The 13,870-nt window shown below is 50.2% G+C and overlaps 1 protein-coding gene and 1 pseudogene across 1 annotated transcript; one reads left to right on the top strand and one right to left on the bottom strand.

Annotated features, from left to right (window-relative positions):
* Positions 1-254: 254 nt before the first annotated feature.
* Positions 255-1,042, bottom strand: LOC128070638 (melanoma-associated antigen 9-like; annotated as a pseudogene).
* Positions 1,043-4,844: 3,802 nt separating this feature from the next.
* On the top strand, positions 4,845-5,630 carry LOC128069359 (melanoma-associated antigen 10-like). Its single transcript, XM_052662588.1, has one exon. The coding sequence runs from the start codon at positions 4,845-4,847 to the stop codon at positions 5,628-5,630; it is 786 nt and encodes a 261-aa protein (XP_052518548.1).
* The last annotated feature ends 8,240 nt before the right edge of the window (positions 5,631-13,870 follow it).

Below are 13,870 nucleotides of genomic sequence, written 5' to 3'. Positions count from 1 at the left end.
ACAAACACATTGTGATCAACATCATTCACCAAGCTAACACACTGACGTTTAGCCTTTTGTGAAAACAATCAAAGCTTGAAAATTTTCTAAGGAAAACAGATGAACCTCCATGTCATCATAGAGAACAGAAGCCCAAAGATGGTATGAACTGGTTCCCCCAACTGGCCCGGGCCCTCACTTCTGAGAAGGCTGACTACTCCCTCTTCACTCACAGAGGGAATGATCAACCTGGCTGCTGCTCTGGCTCAGGCCCCCTATTCCTCCTCCCTTGCAACCTCTGCAGACAGGAGTGGGAAGGCCCTCAAAGCCCTCTGTTTGACCCTGAGCACAAACACCATGACTTGCCACTTGCTGGTCTCCACATAGGCCCAGGGACCCCACAGGCACTCATAGAGAGCAGGGTGGCTGTCAGGCACCTGCTGGTACTCCAGGTATCCCTCTTACAGCCACACTTGTGTCAGCAGCTCCCTGGGCTCCCCAAAGACACAGTGCTCACTTCCAACACACACCACCCCATCCTGCTCAGTGCTCCCAAGACTGCCTCCTCAGGGGCCAGGTCTTCATTCTGCATGATCAGGCTGAGGACCAGCACCAGGAGGCCGGCCTTGGGCAGGCTCTGCCCACTGCTCAGCATCTCATCACAGGCGAGGCCCAAGGTGAGGACCACGATGTAGATGTGTTCCCTGAGGTCCAACTCCTTCATCTCCATGCCAACGACCACCTGTAGGCACTCTGAGGCTTGAGTGAAGACCACTGGGAAGTGCTCCTGGTTATCCCTGAGGGCCTTCTTCAGCATTTCCGCTTGGGAGGTCAGCTGTTTGGGCAGATACTTGTGGAGAAAGAACTTCACCAGGTTAGCCACCATCTCATTCAGAGCTTCCTGGGGCAAGGCCTCTGCAAGGGCAGAGCAAGAGACTGTGGGGGAGGAAGCTGAGGGGGATGCAGCCTCCCCCGCCTCAGCCCCAAAGAGCTGTGCCTCCACAGGGCCCTGGGCCTTGCCTGGGTCCTGAAGGTCTTCCTTGAGCCTGCTCAGCTCAATCATCTCGACCACAAGCATGATGCCTGTGATCAAACCACAGAGTGAGGCATGGGGGCAAATGGGGACAGATGAGGACCATGGGCCTGGATGGTGGATAGAGGGGCTGTGAACAGCCTCACCTGAGAACCGCAGGCCTGGGCAGCCACAGGCCACTTGCAGGTCTCCTCTTGAAAGGTGCTCTCAGACCTCACAGGGGCATGCCTCTGGAGTGGCCAGTCCCCTCGCTACCTGAAGGAGGAAGTGAGGTGGCTCCCTAGGGTGTGGTCAGCACAGCCCGAGATTTCTGGGAATGACAAGGTAAGAAGATTAGGCCCTTGTGGGGTCCCCTCTGTTCTGGGATGGGGAGCCCTTGGTGTACACTCAGGGCACCCTCCTCACCTTGACTCGCGGCACTGCCTGGACCTCCTCTGCTCTCTGAACTCAGGACCTGGGCCTCAGATGTCTGCCTTTGCCTCCTGGTTCCTGCAGCTCCTGTGAGAGAAATGGAGGGGGCACCTCGGTGGTATCCTGTGGCCCAGCCCTGAGCATTCTCTGACGGTACGAGGGGAGGACTCTGTGAGGTCCCCTCGGTTGTGTGGTGGGAGGTCCCCTCGGGGCTCCCTTGTAGTGCACACCTTTCCCCTGGCACAACCTGGTCCCTCCCCTCTAGGGGCCTGCAGGGAAACTCAGAACAAGACCTGAGACTGAAGAGAAACCGCTGAGGGGCCCCACATGTGGCAACACCTGCCCAGGGTCTCCTGCAGTTTCTAGGCTGGGGAGATGTTCAGTCCTCTGCTCCTCCTCATGTCCTGCCTGGCCTCCCAGCACTGACCACAGGGGCGCGGGTCTGCTCAGTCCTCCACTGGGGTTGGGGAGTCCAGCCTCTGCTGACCTGAAGCCTCTCTGCCCTCTGCCTGAAAAACCCCACCTCCTGAGGTCCCTAAGCCAGAGGTCAAGAAACTGCTCACCCCACTCTGGGCCCTCCAAGACCCTCTTGCAAGGGCCAAGATCCCTCCCTGTTGGGGTCTAACCACCTCAGTTCTTCCTTGCATGGAGCCTAGACTCCAGACAAGACCTGGAAGTGTACTGTCTGCCATTTGGAGGTTCCGCTGCTTTCAACAGGTCCCCGGTCTCTCTGACAGGGATGTCAGGCAATGCGGCACAAGGTCGTCCTGCCCGGGGCCTACCAGGGTTCCTTCTGTTCTGAGATCTGGCTACCCTCAGTCCTCCCTCAGGGTCCTCACCTTGACTTCCAGTAGGACCTAGGCTCTGTCCTCTCCCCACCATAGTCCCTGCTCCTCACACCAGGTCCCCAGTCTCACAGAACTGGATGTCAGGAAATCAGGACAGACCTAGTGTGCACTTCTCACCCCGAGGGCTCCCAGGGCCGATGGCAGGGACAGGGATTTGTGGGGTTCCATCACTCTTACCTTGGAATCCCTAGAATCTTCACTTGAGGTCCCTTCAGTCTTTCCTCAGGGACCTCACTTTATCTCCAGGTACGACTTCAGATTCTTTCCTCTCCCCTCCCCTACAGGACCCCAGTCTTTCTGAGATTTGGATGTCAGTAAGTCCGTTCTCCATACTAGGACACCAGTCTGAAAGCTGGATATTAGGAAGTCAGACCCCTGTACCAGGTTCCCCAGTCTCTCTGAGACCCAGATGTCAGGAAATGCAGCATGTGTTCTTCTGCCCTGTGTCCTCCCAGAGCCCACTCTGCTCTGGGGTCCAGGGTCCCCTCAGTCCTCCCTCAGAGTCCTCACCTTGATTCTCAAAAGAACTGAGATCTTTCCCACTACCCATTTGAGGCCCTGCCCCTTCTAACAGTTGCCTAATGTCTCTGAGACACAGATGCGGAAGTCAGAACAGGCTGCCAAGTGCTCATCCTACCACCAGGGTGGCCCAGGGCTGACAGCAGGGTCAGGGATCTGTGGGGTTCCTTATATCCTCCCTCAGGGACCTCATCTTAATCGCTGGCAGATCTGGGGATGCCCCTTGTGTCGACCAGAGGCGGGACCCTCACATCAAGGCTCAGGGAGCACAGAGGGTGGATGAGCACATGCTGTATTTCCTGACATCTGTGTCTCAGAGAAAGTGGGGACCTGGGAAAGGGGGTGTAGCCTCAGGTGAGCAGAGGGAAGAAGCCCAGCTCCTCCAGGGTTTCAATTTGAGGACCCTGAGGGATGACTGAGGGGACCCTGGACCCCAATCAGAGGAGACCTCAGAAAAGCCTGTAGCTGCTGTTGGTCCTTGGCAGCCCTGGGATACGATGAGCCCAAAATGCATGGTCGCACTTCCTGACATCCGGGTCTCTGACTGGGGACCTCGCATATGGGGCGGGGCCTCAGGGGGTGCCGATTCCCAGGTCCTGTGGGGTTGAAGACCCTGAGGACCCTGAAGAGGGACTAGAGGACCCCGGATCCCTAATCAGAGGAGACCTCAGAGAAGCCCGTCTCTGTTGTCAGTCCAGGGCAACCGTGGGGGCAGGATGAGCACCACAGGCATGTGCTGACTTCCTGACATCCGGGTCTTCAAGAGACTGGGGTCCTGGTATAAGGGGCGGGGCTTCAGTTGCGGAGAAGCGAGAATCCAGGTCCTGCGCGGAGGCAAGGTGAGGTGCCTGAAGGAGGACTGGGGGCACCCTGAGTGAGGACCGACAGAACCCCACAGATCCCCGCCCCTGTAGTTGGCCCTGGGAGACTTTGCGGTGAGAAGAGCACACTCGGCCTGTCTGACTTCCTAACATGCGGGTCTCAGAGGAACTGGAGGCCTTGTGAAAGCGGCGAGGTCTCAAAATGGCGGACAGGACAATCACGGGTCTTGCCTGGAGTCTAGGCTCCATGCGAGGAAGGACTGAGGTGGTTAGACCCCAACAGAGAGGGATCTTGATCCTTGCAAGAGGGTCTTGGAGGGCCCAGAGTGGGGTGAGCAGGGTGAGCAGTTTCTTGACCTCTGGCTTAGGGACCTCAGGAGGTGAGGTTTTACGGGCGGAGGCTTCAGGTTGGCAGAGGCTGGACTGAGCAGATCCCCTCCCCTGTGGTCAGTGCTGGGAGGCCAGTCAGGACGTGAGGAGGAGCTGAGGACCGAGCATCTCCCTAGCCTAGGACCCGCGCAAAGCCCTGGGCAGGTGCGGCCGCATGTGGGGTCCCTCAGCGCTTTCTGTTCAGGCTTGTGTCTTGTTCTGAGTTTCCTTGTACTCCTCCAAAGGGGACGGTCCAGACCATGCCGGGGGAAAGGTGAGCACTGCAAGGGACCCACCACACAACTGGGTGTACTCACAGAGTCCACCCCCTCCTACCAGCACAGAAAGCCCAGGGCTGTGCCACAGTACAGCCCTTAGCTGTCACCTCCATTTCTCTCACAGGAGCTCCAGGAACCAGGAGGTGAAGCCAGAGGTCTGAAGCCTGTGTTCTGAGTTCAGAGAGCAGAGGAGATCCAGGCAGTATCAGGAGTCAAGGTGAGAGGGTGCCCTGAAGTGAACCAGAGGCTCCCTATCCCACAACAGAGGGGGGCCCCAGAAGGCCCCAATTCCTCCCACTTTGTTGGCCCCAGAAATCTTGGGCTGTGCTGACCGCACCCTGGGGAGCCACCTCACTTCCTCTTTCGGGTAGCCAGGGGACTGGCCTCCCAGGAGGAGCGCTCCTGTGAGGTCTGAGAGCACCCCTCAAGGGGAGACCTGTAAGTGGCCTGTGTCATACCATCCAGGGTGCGTTTCTTAGCCGAGGTCGCTCTCACCTCCTCTCTCCCTGAGGCCCTTGGTCCCCATCTGTACCTCTGCCTCACTTCCGTGTCTTGTTTGACCTCAGGCGTTGTGCTCGTGGTCAAGATGAGTGAGCTCAGCAGACCCGAGGAAGACCTTCAGGAGCCAGGAGAGGCCCAGGGCCCTGTAGAGGTGCAGCTCTTGGCGGCTGAGGTGGGGGAGGCCCCATCTGACTTGGCCTCCTACCCCCCAGCATCCTGCTCCACTCCTGTGGAGCCCTTGCCCCGAGAAATTCTGAACGAGATGATGGCTAACCTTATGAAGTTCCTGCTCCTCAAGTATCGAGCCAAGAAGCTGACCTCCCTGGCAGAAATGCTGAATAATGTCTTCAGGGATAACCAGGAGCACTTCCCGGTGGTCTTCAGTCAAGCCTTAGAGTACCTGCAGCTGGCCTTTGGTGTGGAGGTGAAGGAGGTGGATCCCACAGAGCACATCTACGTCATGGTCCCCACCCTGGGCCTCACCTGTGATGAGATGCTGAGCGATGGGCAGGGCCTGCCCAAGGCCGGCCTCCTGGTGCTGGTCCTCAGCGTGATCATGTGTAGTGGAGACCCGGCCCCTGAGGAGGCAGTCTGGGGAGCACTCAGCATGATGGGGGTGTATGTTGGGAGCGAGCACTGTGTCTTTGGGGAGCCCAGGGAGCTGCTGACCCAAGTGTGGGTGTGGGAGAGGTACCTGGAGTACCAGCAGGTGCCTGACAGTGACCCTGCTCGCTACGAGTTCCTGTGGGGTCCCCGGGCCTATGCGGAGACCAGCAAAGAGCAAGTCATGGCGTTTGTGCTCAGGGTCAGACAAAGGGCTTTGAGGGCCTTCCCACTCCTGTCTGCAGAGGCTGCGAGGGAGGAGGAATAGGGGGCCTGAGCCAGAGCAGCAGCCAGGTTGATCCTTCCCTCTGTGATTGAAGAGGAAGTAGTCAGCCTTCAGTCAGAAGTGAGGGCCCGGGCCAGTTGGGAGAACCAGTGTGTAGCATCTTTTGGTTCATGTTCTCTATGATGACATGGGGATTCATCTCTGTTTTCTTTAGAAATTTTTCAAAGTTTGATTTCAGAGAAGGCTAAAGAAACATCAGTATCTTAGCTTTGTGAATGATATTGATCCCAGCGTATTTTTGGTTACTCAGTTCAAAAACAAGAGTTTTGCTGTTTTGTAAAAGAGATTGGGAAGTCTTCATTTTGTTTTGTGGTCCTGAACAGAATACAATGGAATAGGAATTAGAACTTTTTTGAAAACTTGAACTTATGTAGCAATAGTATTGAAAGGAGAATTAGGTAATAAAAGTAATTATAGTGAATTCATGCTTATGTCCTTCTTGTATCTCATTCACAATAACTAAATTATCTGTTTATTGAATTTTCCTTGGTTGTTAAAGAAAGCAGCAGACAATCTGAGACCCTGCTCACTGGCTCATTTATGCCAAAGACTGTACAGATTCTCTGCTCCGTTTTCCCCTGTTAGCAGGGGAAACACTAGGAGCAGCAGGACACCCCACACTTTCAGCGATGGTCTAGAGCTGCAGTCACATGAGGTCTGTCTTGGGGGTGAGGGGAATCTCTGAAATGGATCATTGCTGTGAGGTGTCCTTTTGCCCAGAGACATCTCTTTCTAGGACAGGAAGAAGGGGTCCTGGCTCTTGTCCCATAGCTGTTGACCACAGAGATGAAATAGGTGTTTTCCACCCACCATCTGCTAGGAATCCTAGAGAAATGTGAATCTTGCTCTTTTATGTATGGCCCAGTATTCCCTGTGCTGGCCCTCCTGTCTCTGCCCTGGGAAGCTGATTACCAAGTACATTGAAATAACAGTTTATTTGGTTATCTAGTCTTTATTATTTTTACTTGTGAGCATGGTCTAGATTTCATTTGGATGAAACGAGTGGAGAGAAGCTACAAAAGTGGACAGGACCTGCTGTGTGACTAGAATCTTGGGATCTTTGAGTGAGCTGTGCCCAGCTGGAGACACTGCTCTTCACCCTGAAACACACACAAACACTGAAATTGAATAATATATTCTCTGGGAGGAAAACACAGAACAGCAATTCTGAGTGGTTTTCTATTCCATTTCCAACTAAGCTGCCAGTTCTCTGAGATGTCTTGAAAACAAAACAATTTCCAGAGGAGAGAGGGACAGAGTCTGAGATCCGAATAACACGAGAAATAAGTAGTAGCCAGGAAAGATGCAACATCCGCCAGCGTCCCCGGGTTCAGGCAGGTTGAGAAATGTGGAGGCAGCAGAGACACAGGTTAAGGCTGTGCCTGGCATCAAAAGGCAGGAGCGACTTCTGGGCCTAAGGAGGTGGTGAGGTCACTGCAGTGGGGGGTGCAGATGGGTGCAGGGGGCTGAGGGGGCAGCTCTGTGCTGAGTGCCAGAGAACAACGGGAACAGGAGATGTGATTCTGCCCACATATGTGGCAGCTGCCAGATAGTCAGTGGACTCTTGGAAAAGGTGGAGAATTTCAAGACCCATGTGACCTGCTCAGACTCTCCTCCCCAAAACAAAGGAGATTTTTAACCGGTGCTCTTTGTTGAGCATCTGCTAGGCAGTGTGCAATTGGAGAGATGTCAGGTGTTCAGTCACTTCTTTTTTTCCTCTCTCCCTGCACACATGGGGATACGACCCTGCCAGGCCTCTTCACTTAGGAAGGGTCATGTGATGACCCGGGCCAGTGAATTTTGAGCAGAAGCATTTTTGTCAGGACCATTTGTTTTGAAGGGACACAGGCCCCTGGGGGTTGATCCTCAAGTCAGGACAACACACAGACATAGACCACTCCGAGTGTGGTTCCTCTCCCAGAGACTAAAGTCCTGCGCCTCTGACCCTTGAGAGAGGTTGCCCCACAGGGAGCTGGCTGCAGGAATCCCACCCACCTCCCCCAGAGACCCACAGCCTGCCCCTGCCCCCCATGAGCTGCACTGTCATCCCCCTTGGGGCTGTGCTCAGTCTCCATCAGGAGGGCAGCAGCCAGCTGCCAAAGGCCCCTGTTGGGGTTGGGGGCATCCTCCTCATGGGTCCCAGCCCCGAGGCCCCCTACCCCTGCTGCCTACAGTGTCCCCTCTCCTCGGAACCTGGCCTTGGGTTTTGTCCTGCCTGCCCCCTCACCCTGCCCCGTGCATTGGCAGTGGTTTAGGCCCTGGTCCTGATGACCTCGTGTGTGTAACTTTATTTGGAAATCCCAGAGCAGCATCCCCTTCCACGGTACTTCAGGTGGAGCCAGCAGGACTTGATGCAGCCCCTGGGCAAGTCTCCTCATGGTGGGTCAGTAGTAATCATTGCCATGGAAGTGCGGGGCGCATCTCTAAGATCCTGAGGTGTATCAGACCATTCCCTGTGGAATCCCTGTGGAACATGTTGGAGTAAACTCAGGATCTTTTGGATGTGACTGTGAAGTCCTGGCTTTTGAGCCTGAGTGTGAGAGGCAGAGGGGTGTCTGGTCAGCCACCGGCAGAGCCAGCTAGGACTTTGGTGTCCCCAGTCAGGCTCTTCAAGCAGAGGACAAGCTCTAGAAGATGCCTGGGAGGACGCTCACCCAGGCGCCAGAGGCCCCAGACTCCAACGAGGATTCAGAAAGGAGCCAGGCAGGAGCAGAATCTGGGGTCCCAGGGGTACAGGCTGCATAAAGGGTCAACAGCCCCAGAGACAGGGAAGCAGCAAGCCCCTGGAGATGTCATCAGACCTGCCCGGGGCTGGCCGGGAGAGGGAGTGGGGAGCAGATGCCGCTGCAGATGAGCTGCCACCCTGGCCTCCATGAGGACATCTGTGCTGTGGGGCCAAGGCTGGGACCACAGCCTCAGAGGGCACTCCAGGATGTATATGTGACAGCTCTCATAACAGGTACTCCTCATGCGCCTTATTGGATATGACTGCTAGGTGTGGATGGGTTCTTGCTCTGGGTACAGAAGAACCTCAGGGCTTTGATTGCTAGGAGGCCCAAACTGCCCCCTACCCCCACCGACTTATCTGGAGGTCATTTCAGGATCCAGCATCTTCTGAAGCAGTCTCTGTGTGGACACACACCACCCTGTTCCCCAGCTAATCTTGCCCAGGGCATCACAGATTGGACAGGCACCTCCCCTGGCTTAAGGAGTCTCAGTGAATGTTCTGTTCCTCTGAGAAGCCCCTGTGTTTCCTTATGGCTTCCCTGGAGGCTCAGTGTTAAAGAATCTGCCTGCAATGTGGGAGATGCAAATTCGATCCCTGGGTGGGAAGATACTCTAGAGGAGGAAAAGGCATCCCACTCCACTGTTCTTACCTGGGAAATCCCATGGACAGAGGAGCTGGGGTGGGGGGTGGGGTGTGCCACAGTCCATGGTGTCACAAAGGGTCAGACACGACTGATCAACTGAGCACTCACATGTACGCACAACTAAAGGTTTGCTCTGGACCCTTGTATCCTTGGCAAGACACTTACCCCTGCCTGGATCTTGACAGACTTCTGTGGCAAATAATACTGGCAGACGTCTTAAAGTGGTTTTTGAGCAAGTACAGGGTTCCAGGTCTATACCTGGCCTCGGTTGGTGGCTTTTGCCATATCCAGGCAAAACATCTATGAGGTTGGATCAGGGCAGCATTTGTGGGACTTGACAAAAAGTGGATCCAGAGATGTTTCTGTGTGGAAGAGGCCCGGTTAGTATATTATATGGGATTGGAGGTTAAGGGAGAGGAAAAGTCGAAGCTAATTTAGCAAGGGTTGTTTCACACTTAGTTTCTGTGCTTGTGTTTGGTTTCCTTTCTATTTCCTTTTTTAATGTACTCAGCATGTTTTGCCCAAAATTTCCTTGCCTTTTTCATTTTGAAAACAGACTTTATTTTCACCTTTTCCTTTATAACCCGTTTAACCCTTGTAAACCTTTAAGCTCTGAAAAAAAAAAAAAAACAACTGTGAAAATAGCAGAAATCTCTTACGCCCCACACCCAGTCTCCCCTATTCCTAATATCCTACGGTAATATGATACATTTAATACAATTAATGATGAAGTATTGATGCATTATTTGTTATCAACTAAAGCCCATGCTTTACTCAGATTTCTATAGGTCTTACCTGTTCCCAGATCCTGGCAAGGAAACTACCCTAACATTTAGTTGTAATGTCTCCTTGGGTTCCCCTTAGCTTTAACATTTCTTTGTTTTGGATGATCTTGGCAGTTTTGAGGAGTACTCGGTAGATGTTTTGTACCATGTCCCTTTACTGGTATTTGTCTGATATTTTACTCATGACTAGTCTGGGATTACAAGTTTGGGGGAGGAATTTTACAGATGTAAAATCCTATTCTCATCACATTGTATCAAGTGTATATATTATTAGCACAATTGATCACTGATGATGCTCTCATTGATCATGTGGCTGAGGTAGTGCTTGTCAGGTGTATGTGATAAAGTGCTTGTTTTATGTCCCCTTTCCACCCTGTCCTCTTTGGAAGAAAGTCATGATGTGCAGTCCATGCTTCAGGGGTGGGGAGTTATGCTCCACTTTCTACAAGTGGGAGTGTCTGCATAAACTGGAATTTTTCTGTGTGAAACACTTCTCTATCCTTGTTTGTGTAATTAAGAAATTATTTTTGTTTCTCAGTATGGAATCATGGTATCTTTATTACACTTTGGGTTAAAATCCAATACAACTTTATATATTTTTATTTTCCAATTGTTCTCGGATTGGCCATTGGGAGCTCTTCCTGTCATATCCCTTTGTATATACCTTTGTCATACCCCTGGAAATGTTGCTTCCTCTTTTGAAAGTTTTTTGAGCACTTTATTTTTTTAAATTTTCACATCATACAAGATGCTCCAGTCTCATTTTCCATATTTCTGGTCCCAATTCTAGAATCATAAATTTTTCCATGGAGCCCTTGTTCCTTTTATTGTCGAATGGTATTGACAAAACTAGATCTGTGCACTAAGTGTGTTCATTGGTACTGAAGGGTCATTGCTTCTGGGCACCCGTTGGTTGACAGGGCAAAGAATTATATGTGTACTTCTTATCCTGTGTTTATTTATATATCTAGAAATATTTTAGATGGTAATGATTTCATGGGTATGACACTAAAAACACAGGCCAAAAAAAGAAAAATGTGGATAAATTGGACCTCATTAAAAAAAAAAAATGTCTGTGCATCAAAGAACACAATCAAGGAATTCTACTTCTGAGTGTATAGTCAAAAGGAAATGAAAATAGGATACCGAAAAGATATCTGCATTCCTACATTTATCGCAACATTGTTCACAATAGCCAAAATATGGATACAACCTAAGCGTCCGTCAGTGGATGAATGGATAAAGAAGATGCAACATATTCAGTATACAGCCATGTGAGAGAAGGAAATCCTGCCATTTGCAACAACTTGGAAGGAGTTTGAGGGCATTATGCTAAGTAAAATAAGTGAGACAGAAAAAGATAAGTACGGTTTGCTATCATTTACACGTGGAATCTGAAAAGGACAAAGTGGGACTTCCCTGGCGGTCCAGTAGCTAAGACTCTGCACTTGCAATGCAGGGAGCATGGATTTGATCCCTGGTTAGGGAAGTAAGATCCCACACTGTTGTGCTGTTATTGTATTATCTAACTACTTGGTCATCTAGGCGAATCCATTCCAGGGAAGTACACAACAGAGTGAGGAAACTAAATGCCCCCCACTCTGTGTGAGAGGACCAGAAGGAGAGTCTCCTGGTAGCCAGAGTGAGGGCAGATAGTGGGGAAGAGCAAATGTGAGCAAGGGATCCCAGCAAGTTGTAGGAACTCCTGAGTTCCACCTGAGCTGTACATGCAGGAATCTCACCAGAGACAGAATATCAAAAGCATGGAGAACTGAACCAGTGCCCAAGGGGCAGGCTGGGCCCTGCGTGATTCACAAACACTATGGATCTAAATATCACTGCATCAACCACAGCAAAACACACATTGATTTCAAGCACATGTGAAACATTCAACAAGATAGAATCCTATATATCCTCAAAACAAACTAAAAAAATTTAAATGATGTGGAGTATGTTCTCTGACAAGAAAAGGATCAAACTAGAAATCAAACAATATGGAAGGAGAAGAAAAATCTCAAAACACTTGGAAATTAAACAACCATCCACAGGTAAAAGAGAGATTCTCAAGGAAGTAGAAACTGCACTGGAATGAATTAAAATGAAAGGGCAATGTATTGGAATTTATGGGATGCATCTAAATCAGTGTTAAGAGGGAAAATTACAGCATTTAATGTTTAGATTAAGAAAGAAGAAAGACCTCAATCAATAATCTATGCTTCCATGTTAACTTAGAAAAAGAAGGAAAACTATACCCAAAGCAATCTGCAAACAAACACACCAAAAACAGAAGAGAAAAAAATTGAAATCAAAAGTAAAGAAAAAAAAATCATAGGAAAAAAAACTGTTTCATTGAAAAGATCAACAAAATTGATAAAACTCTAGCCAGATATACAAAATCAAAAAAGAGAAGACAAATGACTAATATCAGAAATGAAATACTGACTATCACTACAATCCTACAAGCCCTACACTAAAGATGTTGGAAGGATAAAAAGGAAACACTAAGAAAAAATCTATGTACTGTACATAAATTCAAGAACTTAAGTGGAATTTTAAAATTACTCAAAATCCAGAAACTACTCAACTCACCCCTGATGAAATGTATAATCTTTATAGTACTACAACTATTAGAAAATGGATGTCACATTTTAAAATTTTCTAAAAAGAAAATCTTTAGACCCTCAGAAATATCAAAAAGCTCAAGCAGAAACTGTCACAACCAGCTTTATCAGAACTCTGAAAAATTGTCAAAAATTAACAGCAACTAAGCTACCAAGATTGTGAGCTCCACTGGGTAAGGGTTACTGTCATGCTCTGTGGTCCTGGTGTCCACCATGGGCCTTGGCACTCAGTGGAAGATCAGAAAGTGTTTGCTAAATAATGTCTTACTCGCGGCTCCTGCAATCTGGTTGGTTCAAATTTATTTGACCTCCAATACATTTAACTGGAGAAGGCGATGGCACCCCACTCTAGTACTCTTGCCTGGAAAATCCCATGGACAGAGGAGCCTGGTGGGCTGCAGTCCACGGGGTCGCTAAGAGTCAGAAACGACTGAGCGGCTTCACTTTCACTTTTCACTTTCATGCATTGGAGAAGGAAATGGCAACCCACTCTGGTGTTCTTGCCTGGAGAATCCCAGGGACGGGGGAGCCTGGTGGGCTTCCATCTATAGGGCCGCACAGAGTCTGACATTACTGAAGCGACTTAGCAGCAGCATCAATACATTTAACAGGTCAACATGACCATAAACACAAACAGGAGCAGTGACACAAGTATATATCTGCAAACATCTGTAGCAGAGGTGCCTGACACTGACATAGCAACAGAGACAGAACTATTTTAGCCCATGGGTAGCTTTAAAAATTTCCTTTTTTTTTTTCCCATGAAAATCTGATCACTGCTGTGAAAGAACAAAATGATGGCAAGAAAGAGCTCCTCAGAGAATGACAAGCTGAGCCCTTGTCCTCCAAGTGCTGGGAGAACCGAAGTGGCATTTATAGGAGGAAATGACCAACCAGGCACAATAGGAAGGCTATGTAGGTTTGGAGGAGTACAATATTCTGATGACTTCCGGAAGTATAAAACCCAGTCCTTTCCTAAAATATCCTCTGGCACATTCATGACACAGAGACCTTTGACTCTTCTAACAGGATAAACGTCCTGGCCCTTCCCTGATAGTGTATGCGTCAAATGTCAGTACACAAGAAACAAGTGCCCGCACAGTCCAAGTTCCAGGCCTGGCCTTCCTGTCACTGTTACACAAAAGTGAGCGTATGAAACGAGTATTTAGTAATTGTTTCACTTTTGCCTAAGTCAAAAGGACCTGAGACTGTGTTTGGTTAGCAAATCCACCTTTCAATGGCACCCCACTCCAGTACTCTTGCCTGGAAAATCCCATGGATGGAGGAGCCTGATGGGCTGCAGTCCATGGGGTCGGTAAGAGTCGGATGCAACTGAGCGACTTCACTTTCACTTTTCACTTTCATGCATTGGAGAAGGAAATGGCAACCCACTCCAGTGTTCTTGCCTGGAGAATCCCAGGGATGGGGGAGCCTGATGAGCTGCT

This window comes from Budorcas taxicolor, chromosome X (assembly GCF_023091745.1).
Source record: "Budorcas taxicolor isolate Tak-1 chromosome X, Takin1.1, whole genome shotgun sequence".
NCBI lineage: Eukaryota > Metazoa > Chordata > Mammalia > Artiodactyla > Bovidae > Budorcas > Budorcas taxicolor.
The sequence above is the reverse complement of the archived record's forward strand: the minus strand, read 5'-3'. Positions and strand labels throughout refer to the sequence as shown.